At 73.5% G+C, this 26,752-nt stretch overlaps 2 protein-coding genes across 4 annotated transcripts; one reads left to right on the top strand and one right to left on the bottom strand.

Annotated features, from left to right (window-relative positions):
* Window positions 1-148: 148 nt before the first annotated feature.
* HDGFL2 (HDGF like 2) lies at window positions 149-16,111 on the top strand. Of its 3 annotated transcripts, none has more exons than XM_089316142.1 (16): window positions 149-326; window positions 2,999-3,075; window positions 3,158-3,296; window positions 7,654-7,851; window positions 9,177-9,293; window positions 9,528-9,599; window positions 10,329-10,488; window positions 10,601-10,676; window positions 10,979-11,276; window positions 11,907-12,010; window positions 12,818-12,891; window positions 13,523-13,593; window positions 14,471-14,572; window positions 14,769-14,967; window positions 15,440-15,569; window positions 15,808-16,111. In XM_089316142.1, exons 1-16 carry the CDS (start codon window positions 255-257, stop codon window positions 15,905-15,907), a joined length of 1,989 nt encoding a protein of 662 aa, XP_089172268.1. In that variant the 5' UTR covers window positions 149-254; the 3' UTR covers window positions 15,908-16,111. The 3 variants fall into 3 exon arrangements, with proteins under 3 accessions (XP_089172268.1, XP_069914759.2, XP_089172269.1); XM_070058658.2 differs by having other exon boundaries at window positions 15,811-16,111; XM_089316143.1 differs by lacking the exon at window positions 149-326 and adding an exon at window positions 2,630-2,760.
* PLIN4 (perilipin 4) lies at window positions 16,093-26,277 on the bottom strand. The gene is made up of 8 exons (XM_070058657.2): window positions 26,127-26,277; window positions 24,714-24,778; window positions 24,158-24,287; window positions 23,441-23,496; window positions 18,723-22,218; window positions 18,460-18,647; window positions 17,596-17,673; window positions 16,093-17,496 (listed from the first exon to the last, which is right to left on the bottom strand). Exons 2-8 carry the CDS (start codon window positions 24,759-24,761, stop codon window positions 17,161-17,163), a joined length of 4,332 nt encoding a protein of 1,443 aa, XP_069914758.2. The 5' UTR covers window positions 24,762-24,778; window positions 26,127-26,277; the 3' UTR covers window positions 16,093-17,160.
* Between the last annotated feature and the right edge of the window lie 475 nt (window positions 26,278-26,752).

A 26,752-nucleotide genomic window follows, 5' to 3' on the forward strand; every position in this document is an offset into this window, starting at 1 on the left:
ACTTGCTCTGCTCCAACCCCTCTTCTTATTGGCCCCCGCGCTTCTCCGTCCCCGCACGTGGTTCTGAGCGACAGCCATCCTGGCCGCTGACGGCCGGGGGGCGGGACTTCCGGAGTCCCGGAGCCCAATAAGTACGCGCCGGCCGGCTGCCCGGACGGCCGCCCCCGCCCCCTCGGCGTCCCGCTCCCGCCCCCGGCTTCGCCTCCCGCCGCCGCCGCCGCCGCTCTCCGCGGCCTGGGCCTCCCGCCGCCACCATGCCCTACGCCTTCAAGCCCGGGGACTTGGTGTTCGCCAAGATGAAGGGCTACCCGCACTGGCCGGCCCGGGTGAGGCCTCGCGGGGGATGGGCCCCGCGGGGGGGGTGGGGTCCCGGGGGCTGAGGAAGCCGCGCGCCGGGCCTGGGGGGTCCCGGGCCTGGGGGGGGGGTCCCGGGCCTGGGGGGGGTCCCGGGCCTGGGGGCCGGCGTCCGGGGCGCCCGAGTCCGAGGCAACAGTGCTCGGGGGTCCGGGCCCCTGGGAGCTGATACTTGGGGGTCTGGGGGTGCCCGACCCTGGAGCCCCGAGCTCTGGGGTGCACGGGCCTGACGGAGCCCATATCCGGGGTCCCTGGGCCTGCGGGTGCCTGAGCCTGGGAGAGCTGAGCGCTCGCACTGGGGAGGGGTCCCCCGGCCCGAGTCGTGGGCGCAGAGTTCGCAGGGAGCTGGGGCTGCAGGGGCGAGGTCCCCGCCCCCGCCCCCCCCCGGAGGCCGAGCGGGTTGGCGCTGGGGGTCCCGGGCTCTGTGTTGGGGGGCTGCAGAGGCGGAAACACGGAGAGAGGGGCTTGGCCCCGAGGCTGGGGCCGGGGGTGAAATGGGGCTGGGGGCTCGCTTCTCGTTGGGCGGGGGGTGCCTGCATCTCCGAATGAGGGGCCCGGCGGTGAGGACGAGGGTTTTGGGGGGACCCCAAGGCCGGGCTCCCACGCAGGAGGTTAGAGGGGCCGGGGAGAGCCGCGTTGGAGGGGGTCGAGACCCCCAGCGTCAAGGGGAAGCCGGGAGGCTGGGCCGGGGGACCGCGGGTTCCCCCCTGGGAGGCCTGGGGTCCCAGGTTTGTGGGGTGGGGTTGCAGGGCCTGTCTCGGGGGCAGGAGTGCGGGGCGGGGTCCCAGAGGCCGATGGCAGCCCCAGGTTGTAGGGTTCAGGTTGCCCCCTGGGCTGAAGGAATGTGGGGTGCGGGAAGTGGCTGGGGGAGCCAGAGCGGGGCCTGGGGGGCCGGGGGCTGGGGCGCCGGAGGACTTGCGGGGCCGGGCCTGGGGGGGGCCAGGGGCTGGGGCGCAGGGAGGGCCTGCTGGGCCGGGCCTGGGGGGTCGGGGGCTGGGATGCCCAGACGTCTTGCTGGGCCGGGCCTGGGGGGTCGGGGGCTGGGGCGCCCCAAGGACTTGCTGGGCCGGGCCTGGGGGGTCGGGAGCTGGGGGGTGCCGGGCCAGCCCTGGCCTGGGGGGTTGGGGGCTGGGGCGCCCGGAGTGGGGAGGCAGGGATGCCCAGAGGTCTTGCTGGGCCGGGCCTGGGGGGGTCGGGAGCTGGGGTGTCCGGAGGACTTGTCGGGCTGGGCATGGGGAGTCGGGAGCTGGGGGGTGCCCGGCCAGCCCGGGTCTGGGGGGTCGGGGGCTGGGATGCCCAGACGTTTGGCAGGGCCGGGCCTGGGGGGTCGGGGGCTGGGGTGTCCGGAGGACTTGCCGGGCTGGGCATGGGGGGGCCGGGGCTGGGGGGTCGGGGGCTGGGGCCCCGGAGGACTTGCTGGGCTGGACCTGGGGCTCCCGGAGTGGGGAGGCTGGGATGCCCAGACATCTTGCTGGGCTGGGCCTGGGGGGTCGGGGGCTGGGATGCCCAGACGTCTTGCCGGGCCGGGCCTGGGGGGTCGGGGGCTGGGATGCCCAGACGTCTTGCTGGGCCGGGCCTGGGGGGTCGGGAGCTGGGGTGTCCTGAGGACTTGCCGGGCTGGGCCTGGGGGGTCGGGGGCTGGGATGCCTAGAAGGTTTGCCGGGATGGGCTGGGGGGCCGGGGGCTGGGATGCCCAGACGTTTGGCAGGGCCGGGGCTGGGGGGTCGGGGGCTGGGGCGGCCGGAGTGGGGAGGCTGGGATGCCCAGACGTCTTGCTGGGCCGGGCCCGGGGGGTCGGGGGCTGGGATGCCCAGACGTCTTGCTGGGCCGGGCCCGGGGGGTCGGGGGCTGGGATGCCCAGACGTCTTGCCGGGCCGGGCCCGGGGGGTCGGGGGCTGGGGGTGCTGGAGGGCTGGCCGCGCCCAGGAGCCCAGGACTTGGAGCAGTCGGGAGGAGGCCGGGAGGGTCGCGGCGGCCGCGCGGAGCTGGGAAGGTGGCCCGGGCCCCGCTGACCTGCGCGCTCCCGTCCCGGGGAGCGCGGAGCTGGAACCCGCCACTTCCTCCTCTTCTCCGGTCCCAGCCCGGCGCTCGCTCCCCGGAGCCCCCGCCCCCTCCCCCACTCCCCCCCGCGGCTCCCCGAGCCCTGATTGGAAGGGAAGGGGCTGCGAGCCTCCTGTGGGGAGGTGACTGACAGCTGCCGGAGCCCGTGGGCCTGCAGGGGGAGGGTGGGACTTCCTGGATGCTCAGGGCCTGGCTCCCGCAGCCCACCCCCCACCCTCTGCCTCCTTGGAGCGCCCGGCTGCCTGAGCGCCTGCCGGCTGGAGGGGCCCGGGGGAGGGTCCTGGGCGCTCGCAGAGGCCGAGCGCGACCCCGCCCCGCGCTGGCGTCAGGGACCCGTTTGCTCAGGTGGAACACGGCCTTCGCATCCGCTCCCTTATGGGGGGGGCCGGGGGCGCATGGGGTCCCCCGAAGCGTGCAGGTGCCTGATGGGGTGGCGACGCCGGTTCCGGGCTGGAGGGCTCCCTCCTCCGGGCGCGCTTCCCCTCGAGCAGCTCGGGCGGTCCCGGGGCGCAGTCCGGGTCGGGGCCCCCACCCCACCCCACCCCACCCCACCCCAGCCGCCCCTCATGGCCTCTCCCTGCAGATCGACGACATCGCCGACGGCGCCGTGAAGCCCCCTCCCAACAAGTACCCCATCTTCTTCTTCGGCACGCACGAGACGTAAGTGTGCCCAGCCGGGGCTCGGCGTCTCCCGGGCCTCCGGGCGGCCTGGCTCTGACCGGCCCGCGCTCGCTCTCTCCAGAGCCTTCCTGGGGCCCAAGGACCTGTTCCCCTACGACAAATGTAAAGACAAGTACGGCAAGCCCAACAAGAGGAAGGGCTTCAACGAGGGGCTGTGGGAGATCCAGAACAACCCGCACGCCAGCTACAGCGCCCCCCCGGTGAGTGCCGGGCCCCGGTGGGCGCGCAGCGGGCGGAGCGGGCCGGAGCCTTACGGGGGCAGCCGCAGCCCCGGAGCCGCTTGTCCTACAGGGGAGAGAACCGAGGCTTCCACCGACAGCCCCGCCGCCCCGCCCCGTCGGTCAGAGCTCAGACTGGGGGGGGGCAAACGGGTGCCTGACGGGGAGGCGTCCAGCAAAGCGGGGGCGGCTGCTGGGGGTCGAGGAGGCCGAGCTCCGGGCCCTGCCCCTGAGCTGGACGGGCGTGGGAGGAGCCGGGCGGTGAGTGGGAAGGGAGCCTGAGGCTTTGGTTTCCTGGGCAGAGGCGGGGCGCTTTGGTGGCGCCTGGTCCTGCCTCGCACCTGTGGCCTGCAGGGGGTCCAGTCGAGAGCTTGTGAGGGTCTGTGGCCCCCCATGCGCTCTGTGAGGGCCCGGGACGCTGGCCTCGCCTTGCGGGAGCCCACGGGCCGGGACTGGGGGTTCACTCGGCAAATGTCTCGTGAGCGCCGGAGGCTTGGCAGCGTCTCCGGTGGAGGGTGCGGATGGCACGGCGCATGGCGGGGGCTGGGCCCGCGTCTCGGCCTGGGTTCCCGGGCTGAGCCCCTGGAGCCGTGGATGGCGCCGCGCGGGACCGAGCACGCCCCGGTGCAGCTGTGCCTACGGCGCGTGGCTCTGCGTGGCCCCGGGGCACTGCACAGTCCGCTGGCTCGCTCCCCAAGTGGCCACCAAGGCCAGGGCTGGGCAGAGCCGAAGCCGGGAGCCTGCAACTCCATCCATGTCTCCTGTGGGGGCGGGGACCCCGCGCGGGCCGTGCTGGGCTGCGGGGTCGGCGGGGAGCGAGCGGTGTGGGCTCTGGCCCGCAGACGGCCGCCGGCCCCCAGGTGGGTTGTGTCTGTCCTGGGAGTGGCTGGGTGGGTGGTATCTTTTTTTTTTTTTGCATCGTAAAGATGAGCAGACGGAGGCCCAGAGCCCTCGCTCACCTGCCCAGAGAGCGCCAGCCGGGATCTGAGCCCGTCAGGGCTACACCGGGCTCTCGCAACGTCCGCACCTGCCGACGGAGTTCCGCCGTGATGGGCCAGGTGGGCCGGGCCGTCGTCTGCCGTCGAGAGCCGCCGGGGCACTGCGGGGCCTTGGGCGGCGTCTCTGGCCTGTGCCGTCTTGGTGCCAGGATGACCCCCGACGACAGTCGCACTGACCAGAGCGCCCAGGAGACCCGCGTCACCCCGTGGTTGAGAACCGTTGACCTATTGACTTATTTTTATCTGAACACGAGAGGCAGAGAGACTGAGAGCCGGGGGGTTCACTCCCCAGATGTGCGCGCGGTGGCCCCAGCCGGAAGCGGCGGTCAGCTCGGCCTCCCTCCCTGGGTGGCAGGGACCCAGCCACGCCCGCTGCCGTCCGGGACGCGATTTCTTGGCCTCTGGCCCAGGTGCCCGCCCAGGGGTCCCCGCGACGCGTCCTCACGCCTTAGCCGATGGGGGGTGCAGGGCCTGTGTGCGGGCCCCGTGCTGCACGGGCCAGGGGCAGGGTGGCAGAGGACGGCCTGGGAGGGACCTCTCCCCAGGGCAAGGACCCCCACCAGGTGGGCAGGTGGACCTGGCTCCGGGACCCCCTGCTTGCCCCGTACCTCGGGCACCGGCGTCCCTTGGAGCGCCGTGGTGCCGGCCTCTGCCAGGTTGGCGCGAGTGCGGTGCAGACGTGTGCAGTAGGCACTCGGCGGCACACGCAGGCAGTGCGGGCACCTGGGGCGTGGCGGCCAGGCTGGGCGTGGCCTCCCGTCCGCTCGTCCCTCCCGCGGCCATCGGGGCGTGGGTGCGTGACTGGAAGTGGGCAGCTTTGGCCGCTGGTTGAAGTCCCAAGTTCGTCCGTACCTCAGCGTGGGTCGGACTTCCAACGCCGCGGCTGGAAGGCAGGGCCCCGCCCCTCCCCCGCGGCAGAGGCTTGGATGCCTGAGCAGACGGGGTGGGAGGGGCCGGTCCTGAGCCCCAGACTCGGTTTCTCCAGCTGTGGAGCACGGTGGTGTCCCGGCCGCCGGCGGCTGCGGGCGCACAGGTCGGCCCCGGATGTCTGGCGCTGGGGGGAGCTGCAGGGAGGAGAGGCCGCGTGCACGGGCTCAGGCTGGTGGACCCAGGCCGACCGTGATCCTGAGCCGCGAGCCAGGACGTCGCTCCCCGCCTGGGGGGTGCTGACGCTGCACGGGGAGACCTCAGGGCCGCCCCCGGTGCCATGGGCACCCCGTCTCGCGGTGCGCCTGTGGGGGAGCCCTCGGAAGACGCCAAAGACGCCCAGGGCACGTGTGAGCGCGCCGGCCGGAAGTGCCGCTGCTCCCTCCTGGGGCGCGGCCTGCTCGGCCGCTTTCCCCCTGTCGGAGACCGCGAGGGTCCACGCTGGCCCCGTAGACAAAACCCGCTCGGCTCGGAGCCGCCAGGGCTGTCAACACCTGGTTCTCATTTCTGTCTCGTTCGCCTGGTCTGCGCGGGGCTGGCCCGGGCTCCCAGCTGCTCCTCGCGGTGGGAAAGCAGAGGGGGCGGGGGGCAGGGGGCCGGGGGGCAGGGGGCCGGGGGGCGGGCCCAGCCCTGGTGTCTGTCGTCCGGCCTGGGGCGGCAGTTTTTTAAGTGGCGATAAAATTCGCATGATGTGAAAGTCGCTGTTTCGGCCATTTGAAATTGTGCCACCGTGTTCCCCGTGCTAGGCAGCCGGCACCGTTGTCTAGTCTGGCACGTTCCCACCACCCCGCACCGGGGGTCACCCCAGCCTCCTGCAGCCCTGGCCCTGTCTGGCCGTGTGGCCGCGGTGCACGGCGTCTGCTGCGCCCCTGCCCCTGGTTCCATCGCAGAACTGGTTTTGATTGCTGTTCGCGTGCGTTTTAAAGACTGATGCTCCCGTCTACGACGTTAGCCGGCACTTGGGAGGCAGCCCTGTGGGTGACCTGGGAGATTCTCCTGTGGGGGGGGGGCTGGATTCTGTGCGTGCCGGGAGCTACAGCGGCCGCTTCTCACACTGTGCTGTGTGGCTTACCCCTCTGTCATCCGTACGGGCTGGGTCTCCCATAGACGGCACCCAGGGCATGCCAGGTCTCCTGTACACAGCACCCAGGGCAGGCCGGGTCTCCCACAGATGGCGCCCAGGGCAGGCCGGGTCTCCTGTACACAGCACCCAGGGCAGGCCAGGTTTCCCGTAGATGGCACCCAGGGCAGGCCGGGTCTCCCACAGACGGCACCCAGGGCAGGCCGGGTCTCCCGTAGACGGCGCCCACGGCAGGCCAGGTCTCCCGTAGACGGCACCCACGGCAGGCCGGGTCTCCCGTAGACAGTGCCCAGGGCAGGCCGGGTCTCCCATAGACCGTGCCCAGGGGCAGGTCGGGTCTCCTGTACACAGCACCCAGGGCAGGGCGGGTCTCCCGTAGACGGCACCCAGGGCAGGCCGGGTCTCCCGTAGACGGCACCCAGGGCAGGCCGGGTCTCCCACAGACGGCACCCAGGGCAGGCCGGGTCTCCCACAGACGGCACCCAGGGTAGGCCAGGTCTTTCTTGGGCACGTAGCAGGTGTCCTGTGGCATTTGCTGACTGACTCGGTGATGGTTGAACACAGCCGGGGCTCACGCACGTCCCTCCACCGAGCCTACAGTGACTTCCCCTGTGCCATCTGTGGTCGACGTCGGGCACCGGGCCCCCCGAGTGAGCTGCCCTGGCCTCCCCGGGGCGTCTCCGGGTCCCCCGAGTGAGCTGCCCTGGCCTCCCCGGGGCGTTTCCGTCTTCGTCTGCCGGCCTCTGCCCGTGGTGGGGGGACCCTCGTTCATCCACCGCTACTCTCCGGCAGGTGCTCCCCCGCCGTGCCCCCTGCGTGCCGCCGCCGGCCCTCGGAGGGGCCGGGAGTGCCCATCTTTCTTAATCCTTACGCCAGAGTGTCCTCTGCCCGTCACGGGGTGGTCATCCACCTGCTGGTTCACTCCCCAGTGGCTGCAACAGCCGGGGCTGGGCCAGGCCAGGGCCAGGGGTCAGGAGCTTCTTCAGGGCTCCCATGCGGGTGCAGGGGCCCAAGCACGTGGGCGTCTTCGGCTGCCCTCCCAAGTGCATCAGCCGGCAGCCGGATGGGAAGTGGAGCAGCCGGGACTCGATCCGGCGCCCACGTGGGCTGTTGGCGCTGTCTGCAGTGACCGCCCGCGCGTCCTGCGGGGTCGAGGCTGTGGACGTGGACCTGAGCCCCAGAGAAGCCGACGGCCGTGGCCGAGCCGTCGCCGAGTGCCTCGGCGTGGCCGGCCTCCTGAGCTCGGGCCTGCGGACCCCGAGACAGGGAGGCGGCGGCCCTCCGGGGGGCAGGCCTGTCTGGGGGCGCGGGGTGACGCGACCCTCTCCCCCAGCCCGTGAGTTCCTCTGACAGCGAGGCCCCCGAGGCCGACCCAGCCGGCAGGAGCGACACCGACGAGGACGAGGACCGGGGGGTCATGGCCGTCACAGCCGTGACCGCCACAGCCGCCAGCGACCGGATGGAGAGCGACTCAGACTCCGACAAGAGCAGCGACAACAGCGGCCTGAAGCGGAAGACGTCGGCGCTGAAGGTGAGCGCGGCCGCCCCCTCGCCGGGCGGAGCCCCAGGTGCCCTCCCGCAGAGAGCGAGCCCCGCCCTGCGCAGCCACGCCCCCCGCCCTGCGCAGCCACGCCCCCCGCCCTGCGCAGCCACGCCCCCCGCCCTGCGCAGCCACGCCCCCGTGCCGCGACCACCTCCCGTCTGCACGGTCCCCTCAGTGGGCCCCGGCGGCTGTCTCGCCCCGGACCCGCTCCCAGGCTACCCTGGTCAGTTACCCCTTAACTTTCTTGCCAACTTGCGTTAAATAAGCACAGGTTACCGCGCGATCCCCTTAGCCACACCAGGGAAGGCTTTGGCGGGGGGGGGGGGGTCTTCCATCCACTGGGCCACTCCCCAGATGGCTGCAGCGGCTAGGGCTGGGCCAGGCGGAAGCCAGGAGCCAGGAGCTCCATCCGGGTCTCCCACGCGGGTGCAGGGGCCCAGGGACTTGGGTCATCGTCCACTGCTCTCCCAGGCCACAGCTGGGAGCTGGATGGGAAGGGGAGCAGCTGGGACGGGACCTGGCGCCCACGTGGGATGCCGGCCCTCAAGGCAGGGGCTTCACCCGCTGCGCCCCGGCCCCTCCTGTGCCAGGATCCCTCCCATGGAGGGCTCTGGCCGTGGGTTGCCGCGGCCTCCCCCACGCCCATGGTTTCTCTCGCCAGCTGACCGAGCGGCCCCGGCACGCAGCCCCCTGCGTTGTCACGGGCTTGTTTTCGCTCGGGTTCTTGTTTGTCTTTGAAAATTGCCTTGTTTATTTGAAAGTCTGAGTTAGAACTTGCATTGGTTGGTTCCTTCCCTAGCTGGACACAACCCCCGGGGCTGGGCCAGGCTGGGGCCAGGAGCTCCATCCGGGTCTCCCATGGGGGCACAGGGGCCCAAGCACTCGGCCGTCTTCCGCTGCCTCCCCCGGCGCACTAGCAGGAAGTGCAGTAGCTGGGACTGGAACCGGTGTCTATGAGGGATGCTGGCACGGCAGGCTTGACCCAGGCCGCCGGCCCCAGTTTATTTTTGTTTTCGGAATTTGTGTATTTGGAAGGCAGAGCGGTAGAGCCCTTGGGTCTGTTGGGCCTTTTCCAGGTGGCTGCCCCAGCCGGGGCTGGGCCGGGGCGCCGTACTGGGGCCGCACCCGTGCCTTGCCGGTACAGCCGGGGTGTGGATCGGAGGCGGGGCAGCAGGGCTGGAGCTGCACTCCGTGTGGGTTGCCGGCGTTGTAGACAGGCTTCGCCGCAAGGTTCCGGAGCTGCCCGGCCCGGCTGGGCGCGTCCGAGAGCGGCGCCGCGCCTGCCCGCTGACCCCGCAGCCTTCCCCCTGCAGATGTCCCTCTCCAAACGCGCGCGCAAGGCCTCCAGCGACCGGGAACGAGCCAGCGCGTCCCCCTCCGACGACGAGAACTCGGAAAGCAGCTCGGAGTCCGAGAAGACCAGCGACCAGGTGAGGGGCGGCGGGGCGGGGCGGGGCGGAGGTGGGGGCGTGGCGGGGTGGGTGGAGGCGGGGGCGGGGAGGGCACGGGGCGGGGTGGAGGTGGGGGCGTGGCGGGGTGCGTGGCGGGTTGCGTGGAGGTGGGGGCTGCGGGGAGGGGTGGAGGTGGAGGCGGGGCGGGGCGGAGGTGGGGGCGGGGCAGGGGGCCGTGCGGCCGCGCCCCTACAGCGCCTTATCGGCCCGCAGGACTTCACCCCGGAGAAGAGAGCTGTGGTCCGGGGGCCGCGGCGGGGGCCCCCGGGGGGCCGCAAGAAGAAGGTAGAGCTGTCTGGTCCCGCGCCGCGTGCCGTGGGCGCTTCGTGGGCGGTGGCTCTGACCCCCGCTGCCCCGGGCGCAGGCCCTCCCCGCGGAGCCCACCCCGGGGCACGGAGGCGGTGGGGGGGCTGTCGTGTCTGTGGTGAGTGTGAGTGCGTGTATACACGGTGCCCGTGTCCGTGGGTGCCCGAGTGGGTGATGGGTACGTTCTGTGTGTGTGTGTGTGCGCGCGCGCGCGCTCGCGTGCCTGTAGGTGGGGCGAAGCCAGTGAGAACCCTGGGGGTCGCACTTGCTCCGGTGAGGCTGTGGGGCCTCCATGGTGGCGAGGGGCAGGCTTTGCCTCCGGGTGCTGGGGCAGGGCTGTGGGGGTCCGGCCGAGCCGCGAGGCGCCCAGGGGGCTGGCGGGGCCTCCATGGTGGCGAGGGACGGGCTTTGCCTCTGGGTGCTGGGGCAGGGCTGTGGGGTCCGGTGAGGCGCCCAGGGGGCTGGCGGGGCCCCATGGTGGCGAGGGGCGGGCTTTACCTCCAGGTGCTGGGTGGGGCAGGGCTGTGGGGGTCCGGCCAAGCCGCGAGGCGCCCAGGGGGCTGGCGGGGCCTCCATGGTGGCGAGGGACGGGCTTTGCCTCTGGGTGCTGGGGCAGGGCTGTGGGGTCCGGTGAGGCGCCCAGGGGGCTGGCAGGGCGGGGCCGGCCCCGTCCTCCGCCGACGCTGCCCCGGCCCCGCGTCTCCCCAGAAGGTGCCCTCGGCCTCGGACTCGGACTGCAAGGCGGAGTCGGACGGCGCCAAGGAGGAGCCCGCGGCCGCGGCGGGGTCGGCGTCCTCCTCATCGTCCTCGTCCTCCTCCTCCGACTCGGACGTCTCCGTCAAGAAACCTCCTCGGGGCAGGAAGCCAGGTAGGGCCCGCCCTCCTGTGGCCCCGCACCGCGCTCAGGTGGGCGTGCGGGCGCTCCCGGGTGGTCGCCGGGCCGCCGAGGCCGCGTGTGCGAGGGTCGCCCCTTCCCGCAGCCGAGAAGCCGCCCCCGAAGCCCCGAGGGCGGAAGCCGAAGGCCGAGCAGCCCCCGTCCAGCTCCAGCAGCGACAGGTGGGAGTGGGGCGGGGCCGGGGGCGGGGCCGGGGGGCTGGGCGGGGCCTGCGGCGACAGGGGAGTGGCCCGGGGCGGGGCGGGGGGCCGGCCAGGGCGGGGCCTGCGGCAACAGGTGGGAGTGGCCCGGGGTGGAGGGCGGGGCGGGGCTTGGGTGGCAGGTGGGTGTGGCCGGGGCGGGGCGGGGGGCGGTCGGGTACCAGGGTGGGGCCGGCGGCGACAGGTGGGTGTGGCCCGGGGCGGGGCGGCCTGGGCGGGGCCGGCGGGCACCGCCCCCTCACGCCCCGCGCACCCGCCCGCAGCGACAGCGACGAGGTGGACCGCATCAGCGAGTGGAAGCGGCGGGACGCGGCGCGGCGGCGGGAGCTGGAGGCGCGGCGGCGGCGCGAGCAGGAGGAGGAGCTGCGGCGGCTGCGCGCGCAGGAGCGCGAGGAGAAGGAGCGGCGGCGCGAGCGGGCCGGGCGCGGGGCCAGCGGCGGCAGCAGCGGCGAGGAGCTGCGGGGCGACGCCGAGCCCGGCCGCAAGCGCGGCCGCCGGGGCCGGGGCCGCGGGCCGCCGTCCTCCTCGGACTCGGAGCCCGAGGCCGCGCCCGAGAGGGAGGTGTGTGCGCGTGAAGGGGCGTCCATCAGGGGCAGGACCCCGCCTGGTGGGAGGGAGGGGCTGGAGCCGAGCCGGAGGGGGGGGCCTCGGGGCAGGTTGCTCAGGGCCCTGCGTGGGGGGTGGGGGGAGACTCGGGCAGGTTGCTCAGGGCCCTGCGTGGGGGGTGGGGGAGGACTCGGGCAGGTTGCTCAGGGCCCTGGGGGCTGCAGGGAGCTGGGGGCCGGGGGCTGCTGTGGGCGGGAGGGGACAGGCCCTGATTCAGCTGTGGCCGGGCTGGGGGCCGGGGCTGCCTCCCGCTCTGCAGGCCCCGCCCGGCCCCGCCCCCGCCCCCGCCCCCCCCTGCCCCGGGCCTCTGCTGTTGGGGTCTTCCCTCGCTGAGCGTGGGCCGCAGACGGCGCCCTCCTGTGGGAGAGCGGGGAGAACGCCGTCCGCGCCTTCACGGAGGCGCAGGGGTGCGGCAGCCGGGGGCAGCTGGGCGGGCGCTGACCCTCTCTGGGTGGAGCCGCTGCGCAGGATGGGCGGGGCACGGTCCTCCTGCCCAGCCTGCCGGCCCGAAGCGTGGCCGAGGCGGCCGTGGCCTGTGGTGGAGGGGCCGCTCTCCCCGCAGCGCCCTGCGTCTCTCTGCTGCAGGCCAAGAAGCCGCCCAAGAAGCCGCCCCCCCAAAGCACCGAGTCCTCGCGGAAGCCGGGCCCGAAGGAGAAGAGAGGGCGGCCCGAGGAGCGGCCCCGAGCCAAGTGAGCCGCCCCGGCCCGCCCAGCCCTGCCTCCCCGCCCTGGTCCCCGGGCGGTGGCCTCCCCCTGCGTCCGAGTCAGGCCCTGGTCGTCCGTCCTGGGGTCCCTGGGGTTGTGCAGGAAGCTCCAGGCCCGTGGCCGTGCCCCTGGGTTCCATCCCCTGATACCGCTGTGGCCGTGCCCCTGGGTGCCGTCCCCCGATACCGCTGTGGCCGTGCCCCTGGGTTCCGTCCCCCGATGCCGCCGTGGCTGCCAGGCCGGGGGGGGGCTCCTGACAGGGAGTGGGAGGGGCCGGGCGCCGAGGCCACGCGGCCACGCCCCAGCCTGGTGGCCTTGTTGAAGGTGCGTCTACTCCAACGGCGGAGTGGCCGAGGGGCCATCACCTGCTGCTTCAGCCCCCGCAGGGTCACAGCGGCCAGGGCGGGGCCAGGCCTGAGCCAGGAGCTGGAGCTCCGTCCGGGCCTCACGTGGGTGGTGGGGGCCTCCCCAGGCGTGGCCCAGTGGGGTTGGTTCTGAGGTCGGGGCCGGCGCTGCTATCTGCCGTCACAGAGCAGGCCTGGCCTGGGCCATGCTGGCCAGTGGGTGTGCGCAGCGCAAGGCATGCTGGGATTCCTGTGTGCACAGGATGCAGGCTCCTGGCCCCTGGCCCCTGGCCCCTGGCCCCTGCCCGGACTTAGACCACGACGGAGCCTCGCTGCCCTCAGACCCAGCCCCCGGGGCCTCCTGAGGCTCTGTCCCGCCCCGAGGCCCTAGCGCTGGGCGCAGGGAGAGGCCCCGTCCAGGCCCAGCTGAGGGAGCGCCTTTCCCCAGGCCCGTGAAGGCGGAGCGCACCCGGAAGCGGTCCGAGGGGTTCCCGCCGGACAGGAAAGTGGAGAAGAAGAAAGGTGAGCGGCGGCGGCCGGCCCTGCCCCCAGCCCGGGCCCCCAGACCTGGGCCCCCAGAGCCCTGCCCCCCAGAGCCCTGCCCCCCAGAGCCCTGCCTCCCAGAGCCCTGCCCCCCAGAGCCCTGCCCCCCAGACCTGGGCCCCCAGACCTGGACCACCAGAGCCGTGCCCCCCAGAGCCCTGCCCCCCAGACCTGGGCCACCAGAGCCCTGCCCCCCAGACCTGGACCACCAGAACCCGGGCCCCCAGACCTGGACCACCAGAACCCGGGCCCCCAGACCTGGGCCACCAGAGCCCTGCCCCCCAGAGCCCTGCCCCCCAGAGCCCTGCCTCCCAGAGCCCTGCCCCCCAGAGCCCTGCCCCCCAGAGCCCTGCCCCCCAGACCTGGGCCCCCAGAGCCCTGCCCCCCAGACCTGGGCCCCCAGAGCCCTGCCCCCCAGAGCCCTGCCCCCCAGAGCCCTGCCCCCCAGACCTGGGCCCCCAGAGCCCTGCCCCCCAGAGCCCTGCCTCCCAGAGCCCGGGCCACCAGACCTGGGCCACCCCGTGGACCTGTGCAGGGCGGGGACCCGAGACTCCTCCATGCCTGGGCCCCCTGACCCCTGACCCCTGACCCCTGACCCCTCCCGGCCCAGAACCCTCCGTGGAGGAGAAGCTACAGAAGCTGCACAGCGAGATCAAGTTTGCCCTGAAGGTGGACAACCCGGTGAGCCCCCCCCCACGGCGTCCCGGGGCCCCGCCCCCCCCACGGCGTCCCGGGCCCCCCCCCCACGGCGTCCCGGGGCCCCGCCCCCCCACGGCGTCCCGGGGCCCCGCCCCCCCCACGGCGTCCCGGGGCCCCTCCCCCCCCACGGCGTCCCGGGCCCCCCCCCCCACGGCGTCCCGGGGCCCCGCCCCCCCACGGCGTCCCGGGGCCCCGCCCCCCCCACGGCGTCCCGGGGCCCCGCCCCCCCACGGCGTCCCGGGGCCCCGCCCCCCACGGCGTCCCGGGGCCCCGCCCCCCCCACGGCGTCCCGGGGCCCCGCCCCCCCACGGCGTCCCGGGGCTCCGCCCCCCCACGGCGTCCCGGGGCCCCGCCCCCCACACGGCGTCCCGGGGCCCCTCCCCCCCCACGGCGTCCCGGGGCCCCGCCCCCCACGGCGTCCCGGGGCCCCTCATCCCCCCACGGCGTCCCGGGGCCCCTCCCCCCCCACGGCGTCCCGGGGCCCCGCCCCCCACGGCGTCCCGGGGCCCCTCATCCCCCCACGGCGTCCCGGGGCCCCGCCCCCCACGGCGTCCCGGGACCCCTCATCCCCCCACGGCGTCCCGGGGCCCCTCCCCCCCCACGGCGTCCCGGGGCCCCTCCCCCCCCACGGCGTCCCGGGGCCCCTCCCCCCCCACGGCATCCTGGGGCTCCTCCCCCCCCCAACGGCGTTCCGGGGCCCCGCCCCGCGTCAGGAGGTGGGCCCGGGGGTCCTGTGCCGCCCGCCTGTGCCGTCACCCTCCTGCCCCTGCCCTGGCCCCTGCTTCCTGTCCCGACCCCGCGAGAGCCCTCGCCCCTGGAGACGGCCTGGGCCTCACCGCCCCCGCCCCCGCCCCCGCAGGACGTGCAGCGGTGTCTCGGGGCGCTGGAGCAGCTGGGGACCCTGCAAGTGACGTCACAGATCCTGCAGAAGAACACGGACGTGGTGGCCACGCTGAAGAAGGTGCGGGGGCGGGGCCGCCGGGTGGGCGGGGCCGGCAGGGGGCGGGGGCGGGGCGGGGCGGGGCCGGCAGGTGGGCAGGGCCACTGGGGGCGGGGGCGGGGCCGCTGGGGCGCGGGTGGGGTCGCTGGGGGCGGGGGCGGGGCCGCTGGGGGCCCTCGATGAGGGCGCCTGGTGACCCCCGCTCCTCGGCGGCCAGATTCGCCGCTACAAAGCCAACAAGGACGTGATGGAGAAGGCGGCGGAAGTGTACACGCGGCTCAAGTCGCGGGTGCTGGGGCCGAAGGTCGAGGCCGTCCAGAAAGCCAACAAGACGGGGCCTGACAAGGACAAGGCCGAGGAGAAGCTGGGGGCAGAGGAGCCCCCCAAGGAGAAGGCGGAGGACGAGCCGAGCGCCGGTGAGGGCCCAGGAGGGAGCCGGGCTCCGGCCTGCCCGCCCCGGCCGGCGCTGAACCCTGCGGGGTGTGGGGGTCGTGCCGCGGGCAGGCAGGAGCCCCGAGCGCACGCCCAGCTCCGTGACGCCTGCGTACCCTGCCTGTGTGTGCCGGGCTGGGGCGCGGGCCCCCGTGGGTGGGGTGGGGTGCTGCCCAGCGGCTGCTGATGGAGGTTTGGGAGTGGCCGACGCCCTGATGGTGTTGCCGGCGTCCGGCTGGAGGCCCCTCGGTTTCTGTCCCGGGCCGCGGGGGGCTTTTCCCGTGTCGCTCGGCTCTGGGCCAGCTGCAGCGGGGGACCAGGTCCCAGGGGCCCAGCCCGTGGGACAGTCACGGTGCACCGGGGGGGGGGGGCCGGGGCAGGCTGGCTCGCCCAGCGTGGCAGGGGGAGGGGTCTCCGCCGAGCGCCCAGCATCTGCCGTGGGCCCCGTCCCCACAGAGCCGTCGGCCCCCGTGAACGGCGAGGCCGTGTCCCAGAAGGAGGCGTGCGTGGAGGACAAGGAGGCCGAGGACGGACAGCACTCGGAGGGGGGCCCGCGGTGCGGCTCCCCCGAAGACCTGCACAACGAGTGAGTGGGGGCTGGGCTCCGCCCGCTGCCCGCGTCTCCTCCCGGAGTGGCCCGCGCGGGCGTCCGTCAGCAGCACCGGCCGCCGGGGCCCACGGCTGGCGGGAGCGTGTGGCCGGCCGCCTGGCTTGGCTCCGCCCCCGCTCGGCCCGGGGGCGGCAGGAGCCAGGAAGCCACGCCCCCTCCCCCGCGGGCAGACAGGGCCGGAGGGTCCTCACGCCGCCCTCCTCTGCTCCCCCAGCAGCCCGCGGGAGGGCCCCGACCTGGACGGGCCCGGGAGCGAGCGGCCGGAGCGCCAGCGGGTGCGGCTGGACTCGGAGTCCCTGGACGAGGAGAGCTGAGCGCGGCGCGGCGCGGCCCGGCCCGGCTCGGCCCCTGGCGCCCTGGGACTGCCCCCGTCCTGCCCGCCTCCCGGGAGGGCCGAGGACTTTTGGGGAACGCTGTGCTGTTCGTTTGTATTTGCCCCCCTGGGTTTTTTCTGCCTAATTTCTGTGATTTCCGATTGCCATGAAATGACTATAAAGGGTTTTTTAATGAAAAACAAATCACTTTTATTGGTTCGCCAGCGGCCCCGGGCAGTGGGGGCTGGACACGGCGTCCACTGGGGAACAGGGTTGGGCTGCGGCCGCCTTGCGTGGAGGGTGCTGGCTGCCCGGCCCACGCCTCGGGCTGGTGGGGAGCAGCGGGCGGGCAGCGAGGTGGTCGTCCCCGGGAACCCGGGGCTGCGGCCTGAGCCTCCGTCCCGCCCCAAATCACAGCCCCGGCGTGGGGCACTGGAGCAGGGCCGTGCCGTGACCTTGGGCTGCGTGTCCCCGTCCTGCGCGGGAGGTAGCGCCGGCTCCGGGGCTCCCAGCCGCTGCCCTGCCCACCGTGACCGAGCCCGGGGGAGGGGCCCCGTGGGGTTTGGATGGACTTCAGGCGAGTCCCGGGGCCTGGTCTCTGCGGCTGCCGCGGCGCGTGGGGATGGTGACAAGGCTCCGGGGGCTCACGGACGTCCCCAGGCTGTGCCCGAGGTGCCGGCTTCCCCGCTCAGAGCTGTGCTGATGTGGTGACCCCACTGGGCCAGCGGGCTCCTGGAGGGCCTGGGCCGTTGCCTGGGGGGAGGGTGCTCACTGCTGTCCCGCGGGCGGAGCTGGGTGGACCGCTGCCCACGGCGTCCTCCGCTCTCTGGCAGCCCCCTGCTGGCCACGCTGGGGCACAGCAGGGGCTGTGGGAGACTGCTCAGACAGTGGCATTCTGGGATTTTCTGGCTCAAGGGGCCGTGGTTCTTGGCGGAGAACAGGGCTGCCCGGGGCCTGGGGTCCAGCTGGTGGGGCTGGGGCCAGACGGTGCGGCTGGGGGTGCCCCCTTCAGGGAGGGAGGGGTCGGGGGGGAGCGAAGCGAGGCCCTCGGGTTTGGGCACGCGGCCGTGCGTGTAGCTCCTGACGGGAGTGCTGCGAGCGGGCGTCGGTCAGCGGTCTGAGCTCCTAGCCCGGGACGGGGTCAGGGGAGGCACAGCGGAACGGTGGCGCGGCTGAACCGGGCACCTCCCCGCCGCAGGCCCGCGGGGGACTCACGGCTGCCTCTGGCCAGCAGGCAGGGCAGGGAACGGCCCCTACAGCTGCTGCCCGCGGGGGAGCAAGGCGAAGGGCCCCACCAGCCAGCCGAGGGGGGGGCCGTGCTGCAGGCCCTCCAGCCGCCGCTCCAGCCCCTGCCACGCCTGGCTCACGGCCGCACGGCTCTGGGCCAGGCGCTCGGCGGGCAGCTCCCGCGCGCACCCCGCCGCGGCCACGACGCCGTAGAGGTCGCAGAGGCTGTGCCGCGCCCGCACCAGCAGCTGCTGCAGCTCCGGCGGGAGGCCCTGCAGGCCGGAGGCCAGCCCGCTGTAGGCTCGGTGGAGCTGCTGGAGGAGGCCGCGGGCCTGGGCCAGGGCCCCGCCGGCGTCCGGCCCCTGGGGGAGGAGGCGGAGAGGTGAGTGCCCGCGAGGGGACAGAGGGGTGGGCTCAGCCCTGCCGGGGAGCCTGTAGGGCGCCGTGTGCCCTGGAGGTACCTGTGGGGGGCCCGTGTCCTCCGTGGCTCCTGTGCCCTGGTCCAAAGCCGGCTGCCCCGAAGCCTGCGTCTCCTCAATCTGGAAAGAGAGCCTGGTGGGGGGCTGGCTGCGTGGCAAAGGCCTGTCCGGCTGGGGGCCGTTCGGAGGCTCCCAGCGTGGGGGGAAGGCCGTGCCCTGGCTCACAGCCCACGGCGGCCGTCACCCACACCACCGCACGTCAGCGAGGCTGTGCCCTCCCCGGGGCCCTGGGGGCCGACTCCAGCTCCTCGTGGTGGCCTGCGCGGTCCCGTGTGGGCAGCGTCTCCTGCCCACCCCAGCCACGCTCGGTCCCTCCTGTCCCAGGGCCGCTGGCCTCAGCCTGGGCTCCAAGCTGCCTTCCCGTGGGCCTCTCCTGGGCCCTGGCCCCTCGCTGCGGCTCCTGCTGGGCTTAGCTCCCCAGAACGCAGCAGCCCCCAGGGGCCAGCCGTCCTCTCGGTGGGCAGGGGGACCCCGCCCCTGTCCTCAGACGACAGGCCCCAGCCGCTCCGTCCACCCTGCCCCTGGCTGGGGCCTGACGTCTCCCTGACGGGGTCCTCTCGCCAGACACCAGGTCAGCTGCCCACTCGGGGTGCCCACAGCTGTCCGTGGGACGGGGGCCCTCAGCCGGCGGTGACCCAGTCCAGGGGACTGGAGGAGGCGGGGCCCCTGTCCACAGCGCCCTGCTGGGGTGCCCGTCTCCTGTCCCAGGCAGATAAGCCCTGCCGTGCCCCCCTCCCCGCACCTCCCCAGGGGCGCACTGTGCTGGCCCCCGCCTGTTCCGCTGCCCCCAGGTCGAGCTGGCCCAGGGGCCCTGCCCGGGGGCCGTGGGGTCGGGGCTGCACTCACCAGCCGGAAGGACTCCTGGAGCCGGGCCAGCGCGGCCCTGGCCTGGAACTGGCCGTGCTGCAGGTGGCTCAGGGCGTGCTCGAAAGCCCGCTGCCGGAAGGCGGGCGCCAGGTCGCCCAGACGGACGAAGTAGCTGCCGCGGTCGGCCGAGAGCACCGTGGGCTCGGGCTGGGAGGCGGCCAGCCGGGCTGGGGAGACAGGCGGCGGGTTAGGCCGCTGTGCCCGCCCAGGGGGCCCGCACGCTTCCTGGGTCCCGCCCTTACCTTGCTCCTCGGCGGTCATGGGGCGGAAGATCTCCCCCAGCCCCTCGAGCTCGTCCCGCAGCTCCGAGAAGCCCGTGGCCCCCTCGCGCTGCCCGGCCCGCTCGCCGCCTGGCGCGGCCACGTCGGGGGCAGCGTCCTCGCCGACCGGCGTGGCTTCTTGGCCTGCGGCGAGGGCGTCCCGGGGGCTCAGGGCAGCTGGCCCCCTGCCCAAGGTGCTGGCCCTGTCACTGCCCCAGGCGGCGTCCTCGGGAGCTGGGGGCAGGGCGTGTGCGGCCCCTAAGATGTCGCCTGCCCCAGTGAGCCCGGAGGACACGGCGGCCCCGGTGGCCACGTTCATAGCACCGGTTGCCCCGCTGCGGACGGCGTCCGTGGTGCCCGCCAGGATACTGTGGGTCGTGGTCAGCCCGCGTTGAATAGCTCCTGGGAGCCCGGCGGACACTGCATCTCTCGGGCCTGGGAGGACGGATTTCAAAGTGTCCAGGCCACCCTGGACGGCCCCTTCGATACCCGTGACCCCGCTGCAGAGGGCACTCTTGGTGCCGGTCAGCACGGCCTTGCTGGTGTCCACCCCGGTCTGGACGGTGCCCTTGGCCACGTTCATAGCTCCTGTGAGCCCAGCGGACACGGTGTCCTTGGTGCCGGTCAGCACGGCCTTGCTGGTGTCCACCCCGGTCTGGACGGTGCCCTTGGCCACGTTCATAGCCCCTGTGAGCCCAGCGGACACAGTGTCCTTGGTGCCGGTCAGCACGGCCTTGCTGGTGTCGAACCCAGTCTGGACGGTGCCCTTGGCCACGTTCATAGCCCCTGTGAGCCCAGCGGACACGGTGTCCTTGGTACCCGTCAGCACGGCCTTGCTGGTGTCCAGGCCACCTTGGACGGTGCCCTTGGCCATGTTCATAGCTCCTGTGAGCCCAGCAGACACTGTGTCCTTGGTGCCGGTCAGCACGGCCTTGCTGGTGTCGAACCCAGTCTGGACGGTGCTCTTGGCCACGTTCACTGCCCCTGTGAGCCCAGCGGACACGGTGTCCTTGGTGCCGGTCAGCACGGCCTTGCTGGTGTCCACCCCGGTCTGGACGGTGCTCTTGGCCACGTTCATAGCCCCTGTGAGCCCAGCGGACACGGTGTCCTTGGTGCCGGTCAGCACGGCCTTGCTGGTGTCCACCCCGGTCTGGACGGTGCCCTTGGCCACGTTCATAGCCCCTGTGAGCCCAGCGGACACAGTGTCCTTGGTGCCGGTCAGCACGGCCTTGCTGGTGTCGAACCCAGTCTGGACGGTGCTCTTGGCCACGTTCACTGCCCCTGTGAGCCCAGCGGACACGGTGTCCTTGGTGCCGGTCAGCACGGCCTTGCTGGTGTCGAACCCAGTCTGGACGGTGCTCTTGGCCACGTTCACTGCCCCTGTGAGCCCAGCGGACACGGTGTCCTTGGTGCCGGTCAGCACGGCCTTGCTGGTGTCGAACCCAGTCTGGACGGTGCTCTTGGCCACGTTCACTGCCCCTGTGAGCCCAGCGGACACGGTGTCCTTGGTGCCGGTCAGCACGGCCTTGCTGGTGTCCACCCCGGTCTGGACGGTGCTCTTGGCCACGTTCATAGCCCCTGTGAGCCCAGCGGACACGGTGTCCTTGGTGCCGGTCAGCACGGCCTTGCTGGTGTCCACCCCGGTCTGGACGGTGCTCTTGGCCACGTTCATAGCCCCTGTGAGCCCAGCGGACACGGTGTCCTTGGTGCCGGTCAGCACGGCCTTGCTGGTGTCCACCCCGGTCTGGACGGTGCCCTTGGCCACATTCATAGCCCCTGTGAGCCCAGCGGACACGGTGTCCTTGGTTCCAGTCAGCACGGCCTTGCTGGTGTCCACCCCGGTCTGGACGGTGCCCTTGGCCACGTTCATAGCCCCTGTGAGCCCAGCGGACACGGTGTCCTTGGTACCCGTCAGCACGGCCTTGCTAGTGTCCAGGCCACCTTGGACGGTGCCCTTGGCCATGTTCATAGCCCCTGTGAGCCCAGCGGACACGGTGTCCTTGGTGCCGGTCAGCACGGCCTTGCTGGTGTCCACCCCAGTCTGGACGGTGCTCTTGGCCACGTTCACTGCCCCTGTGAGCCCAGCGGACATGGTGTCCTTGGTGCTGGTCAGCACGGCCTTGCTGGTGTCCACCCCGGTCTGGACGGTGCCCTTGGCCACGTTCATAGCCCCTGTGAGCCCAGCGGACACGGTGTCCTTGGTGCCGGTCAGCACAGCCTTGCTGGTGTTGAACCCAGTCTGGACGGTGCCCTTGGCCATGTTCATAGCTCCTGTGAGCCCAGCGGACACGGTGTCCTTGGTGCCGGTCAGCACGGCCTTGCTGGTGTCCACCCCGGTCTGGACGGTGCCCTTGGCCACGTTCATAGCCCCTGTGAGCCCAGCGGACACGGTGTCCTTGGTGCCGGTCAGCATGGCCTTGCTGGTGTCCACCCCGGTCTGGACGGTGCCCTTGGCCACGTTCATAGCCCCTGTGAGCCCAGCAGACACTGTGTCCTTGGTGCCGGTCAGCATGGCCTTGCTGGTGTCCACCCCGGTCTGGACGGTGCCCTTGGCCACGTTCATAGCCCCTGTGAGCCCAGCAGACACTGTGTCCTTGGTGCCGGTCAGCACGGCCTTGCTGGTGTCGAACCCAGTCTGGACGGTGCCCTTGGCCACGTTCATAGCCCCTGTGAGCCCAGCGGACATGGTGTCCTTGGTTCCAGTCAGCACGGCCTTGCTAGTGTCCAGGCCACCTTGGACGGTGCCCTTGGCCATGTTCATAGCCCCTGTGAGCCCAGCGGACACGGTGTCCTTGGTACCCGTCAGCACGGCCTTGCTGGTGTCCAGGCCACCTTGGACGGTGCCCTTGGCCATGTTCATAGCTCCTGTGAGCCCAGCAGACACTGTGTCCTTGGTACCCATCAGCACGGCCTTGCTGGTGTCCACCCCGGTCTGGACGGTGCCCTTAGCCACGTTCATAGCCCCTGTGAGCCCAGCGGACACGGTGTCCTTGGTTCCAGTCAGCACGGCCTTGCTGGTGTCCACCCCAGTCTGGACGGTGCTCTTGGCCACGTTCATAGCCCCTGTGAGCCCAGCGGACACGGTGTCCTTGGTTCCGGTCAGCACGGCCTTGCTGGTGTCCACCCCAGTCTGGACGGTGCTCTTGGCCACGTTCATAGCCCCTGTGAGCCCAGCGGACACGGTGTCCTTGGTGCCGGTCAGCACGGCCTTGCTGGTGTCCACCCCAGTCTGGACGGTGCCCTTGGCCACGTTCATAGCCCCTGTGAGCCCAGCGGACACGGTGTCTTTGGTGCCGGTCAGTGCAGTCTTGGTGGTGTCCAGGCCACCTTGGACAATGCCTTTGGCCACGCCCACTGCCCCCAGGACCCCAGTGGACAGTGCCTCCTTGGTGCCGGTGATGGCCGAGCAGGCGGTGCCCAGGCCTCCCTGGACCGCTCCCTTAGCTGCGTCCACCGCGTTGGCCACCCCAGAGGTGACCTGCCGGGAAAGCACATGACAGTCAACAGGGTCCCTGCCCACGACGCCCAGCGTCCTGGCTCCCTGCGTCCCCGCGGGGAGGGCCCCTGCCCCAGCCTGAGCGCCGCGTGGCTCCTTCCACCCCACACTTGCTCCGGTCCAGTCCCCGATGGCCAGGGCAGCTCCCTCCCACTGCTCGTACCCTGGCCACAGCTCCCCTGGTGGCACTTGGAGCCCGGTGTCCCGGGGGAGTGGGGGACGGGGCCGCTGCTCAGGCACACGCAGTGGCCCGCCGGGAGGGTCCCGGGATGGGGGGGGGGCTGCCCGGTAACCTGGGTGACCCTGGCTCCCTGCGGCGGCTCCTGTCTGACCCAGGAAAACAGAACACCCAGTGCTATTTTTAGTTAAGTTCTCTGCGTGTGCGAGGGCGGGGGAGGGGGTGGCCTGCCCCCAGGGACGCGTGGCCACGTGTGGGGATATCCGTGGCTGCCGTGACTTGGGGGTGCGCCTGGCCTGGATCTGGGGCGGCCCCGCCCCTGAGGACAGGAAGTCCTAGAACTCTTCCCGCCGCCACCGCCCGGCCCCTCCCCTCCCCCCCCCCCCCGACACCTGCAGAGACCCCGGTTCTGATCCAGTGCCCCCATCCTCATCAGAAAAACCGGGATTAAGGGGAGCAGCTCCTTCACAGGTGCTGGGGGACAGGACAGGGGGCCCGGGGCTGGGCGTGCAGCAGGTGCGCCGTTAGCACAGCGACCCAAACGCGGTGTTGGTCCCACTGCCAGGTGAGCGGATCCGGGGCTGGCGGACGGGGAGTCCCAGGAGGGGCTGTGCCTGGGGCAGAAGGGTTTCTGGGACTGGCCGCCCTGGCGTGGCCGTCAGAGTGGTCCCTGGTGGCCCAGGACTGGGGGCGGGGCCAGGGCAGGTGGCCAGGCTGTCCCCCACTCCCACGTCTTGCCGGGTGGCCCAGCTTCCCTGAGCTCCTGGTGACCTGTAGGTCACAGCGGCCGCTGGGAGGAGTGACTGCCAAGGGACCAGACGGTCTGACACGGCGTCCGTGGCACCGTGGCACCCGTTCCATGGATGTGGGAACAGGTGCAGAGGGGAAGGGACCCCGAAGCAGGACCCCAGGGGTGTCCACCTCCTCCTCGCCTGTGACACCCCCAAGAGGCGCCGCCCGGGGGGGGGGGCTCCTGCTGTGGACAGGGGGCCGAGGCCCTGAGACCGGGCTTGGGGGCCCTCTCACCTCGTCTGTAGGTGGCTTCTCTGTCCCCTTGGCCGTGGGACCCAGCTCGGTGGCCCCTGTGGGGACAGGGCCCAGTCAGGGAGGGCAAGGGGTGTGGGTGCCCATTACACAACCCCCGGGCGCAGCCAGGACGGTCAGCAGTGTTCCAGCCGCCCCGCCAGGGACAGCAGGAGGGGACGGCCACGGCCCAGCTCTGCCACGGGCCCCTCCCCCACCGGGGTCTCCCCCCAAGTCCCTGGGGCCACCAGGCCCCGGGGCAGGGCCCTGAGGGTGGCCGGGCCCCCACCCGGCGTGGGGCACCCTCTCCTCGCCCTGCCCACCCGCCCGCGCGCCGCAGCTGCCAGCCGCCTGTCGGCCTTGGTATGTGGAACACAAGTCAGCTGCCCGGGGCTCTGGGCCTTGCAGGCCTGGGCGGAGCCAAGTCCCCTACAGCCCCCCCTCGGCGTGCCCGGGGCCTGCCCCAGCACCCGGCTGACCACGGCGGGGCTGTGTGAGCCTGGGAAAGTGGCTGCCGCGCTGTGGGGCCCAGACACACGGAGCACCCAGCCTGGGCCATGGGGTGCGGGCAGGGACACCAGGTGGGCGGCTCACTTCCGTCTAATGTTTCAGCTGCACCCCCCCCCAGCCGCACCGGACACAGACCAGGGCTCCCCGACGGCCGGGTGCCCCCACGAGGGGGCTTCCTTGCCCCGGGACCCCCCCCCAAGTCCCGCTTACCCTGAGCCTGGGGCTTGGTGCCCGCGGGGTCTTCGCGCGGCCGGGCCTCTCTCGCAGAGCTGTGGGCGTTGGCCAGGAGGTTCCGGGCGGACCCGAAGCCGGGCAGGGAGCTGAAGAAGCCGCCCAGGGTCTGCATTGGGACAGGGGGCCGTGAGCCGGGGCCAAGGAGCGCCAGGGAGCGGGGCACAGCCTGGGATCCTGGGACGGCACCAGCCCCGCCCCACCACCGCCGGGGAGGGAGGGGGGACATGCCCCGGTCACTCTCAGCCTCAGTTTCCCGGCCTGGGCGATGGACAGGCTCACTGTCCCCCCACCCCACCCGCAGACGGAGGACACCGTCCACCGGGTCTCTGACAACCAGGGCCTTCCAGGACGCAGAGGGGCGCCCGTGCTGGGGACGACGCTGGGGCACGGGGGGCAGTTGGCCTCGCAGCTCCCAGAGCCCACCCCCACCCCTGCCTCTGGCCTGGGAAGCCCTCTCTGGACCCCCGGCCAGGGACGCCACCGCCCCGGGAGCTGGGGTCTGCAGCCCCGGCCAACGTCTGCCCTGCCTTACCTTGCCCTTGGCTTTGGGGGGCTCCCGGCTTCCCTCCGCAGCAGACATGGTGATGGTCTCCACAGCTGGGGGGGCAGAGGAGGGGTGAGGGGCGTCCCGAGCAGCCCCAGGGCAGGGGAGGGGTGAGGGTCCCGAGCAGCCCCAGGGCAGGGGAGGGGTGAGCCCCAGGGCAGGGGAGGGGTGAGGGTCCCGAGCAGCCCCAGGGCAGGGGAGGGGTGAGGGGGGTCCCGAGCAGCCCCCCAGGGCAGGGGAGGGGTGAGGGGGGTCCCCAGCAGCCCCAGGGCAGGGGAGGGGTGAGCCCCAGGGCAGGGGAGGGGTGAGGGTCCCGAGCAGCCCCAGGGCAGGGGAGGGGTGAGGGTCCCAAGCAGCCCCCAGGGCAGGGGAGGGGTGAGGGGTCCCGCGCAGCCCCCAGGGCAGGGGAGGGGTGAGGGGTTCCCGAGCAGCCCCAGGGCAGGGGAGGGGTGAGGGGCGTCCCGAGCAGCCCCCAGGGCAGGGGAGGGGTGAGGGGGGTCCTGAGCAGCCCCCCAGGGCAGGGGAGGAGTGAGGGGGTCCCAAGCAGCCCCCCAGGGCAGGGGAGGAGTGAGGGGGTCCCAAGCAGCCCCCAGGGCAGGGGAGGGGTGAGGGGGTCCCGTGCAGCCCCAGGGCAGGGGAGGGGTGAGCCGCAGGGGAGGGGTGAGGGGTCCCACGCAGCCCCAGGGCAGGGGAGGGGTGAGGGGTCCCACGCAGCCCCAGGGCAGGGCAGGGGTGAGGGGGTCCCGCGCAGCCACAGGGCAGGGGAGGGGTGAGGGGTCCCGCGCAGCCACAGGGCAGGGGAGGGGTGAGGGGTCCCGCGCAGCCACAGGGTAGGGGAGGGGTGAGGGGTCCCGCGCAGCCCCAGGGCAGGGGAGGAGTGAGGGGGTCCCAAGCAGCCCCCAGGGCAGGGGAGGGGTGAGGGGGTCCCCAGCAGCCCCAGGGCAGGGGAGGGGTGACCCGCAGGGGAGGGGTGAGGGGGTCCCGCACAGCCCCAGGGCAGGGGAGGGGTGAGCCGCAGGGGAGGGGTGAGGGGTCCCGCGCAGCCCCAGGGCAGGGGAGGGGTGAGGGCGTCCTGAGCAGCCCCAGGGCAGGGCAGGGGTGAGGGATCCCGCGCAGCCCCCAGGGCAGGGCAGGGGTGAGGGGGTCCCGCGCAGCCCCAGGGCAGGGCAGGGGTGAGGGGGTCCCGCGCAGCCCCAGGGCAGGGCAGGGGTGAGGGGGTCCCGCGCAGCCCCAGGGCAGGGGAGGGGTGAGGGGGTCCTGCGCAGCCCCAGGGCAGGGGAGGGGTGAGGGGTCCCGCGCAGCCCCAGGGCAGGGGAGGGGTGAGGGGTCCCGCGCAGCCCCAGCGCCCACCCGGGTCTGGCCTCGCCGGGCTGTCGCAGGAGCAGACACAGCCCCGCTCACCTGGACCGCGCGGGCTCCCTCGGTGGCGGGCGGTGCGGCGGGCAGCCGGCTCCGCTCTCGGCTCCCAGGCCTTATAGGGTCTGGGGCGGGCGGGCTGGGCCGGCGGGGCTGGGCGGTCACGTGCCTGGCAGCCGGGCCTGCACCTTTCCCCGACTCCCGGCCCCAGCCCGCTGCCAGCAGCGGCCGCCCACACGCACCAGGCCCAGTGACTCGCGGCCCGCTGGGCTCCGCTCCTGGCCCCCGGGGCCCTCCCCACGGGCCCCCTCCGCCTCCAGCCTCCTCCCACAAGACGGGCGCAGCTCGGATCCCTGCCCGGGTAACATCCGTGCCTCGGTTTCCCCCCAGGCTCCTCACTGCGGCCCACAGCTGCTGGCCTCCGCCCGCCCCGCCTCCCTCCCTCCCTCCCTCCACCCCGGCCACGTGGAGTTGCTGCAGCCCCCAGCCTTAGTCCAGCCCCAGGACCTTTGCACAGGCCCTGAGCCTTGTTCCCCGAGACACCCACGCGGCCCTGGAACGGTGCCTGGCACATACTCAACGCTTGGGAACTGCTCGGCCAGCGGGAACCGGGTGAGGTCACAGGTGACCACCAGCCCTGGCAGAAGGGGGCCCTGGCCTGGGACCGGCCA

Source organism: Oryctolagus cuniculus, chromosome 16, assembly GCF_051225735.1.
Source record: "Oryctolagus cuniculus isolate XC-2025 breed Fujian yellow rabbit chromosome 16, ASM5122573v1, whole genome shotgun sequence".
Lineage (NCBI taxonomy): Eukaryota > Metazoa > Chordata > Mammalia > Lagomorpha > Leporidae > Oryctolagus > Oryctolagus cuniculus.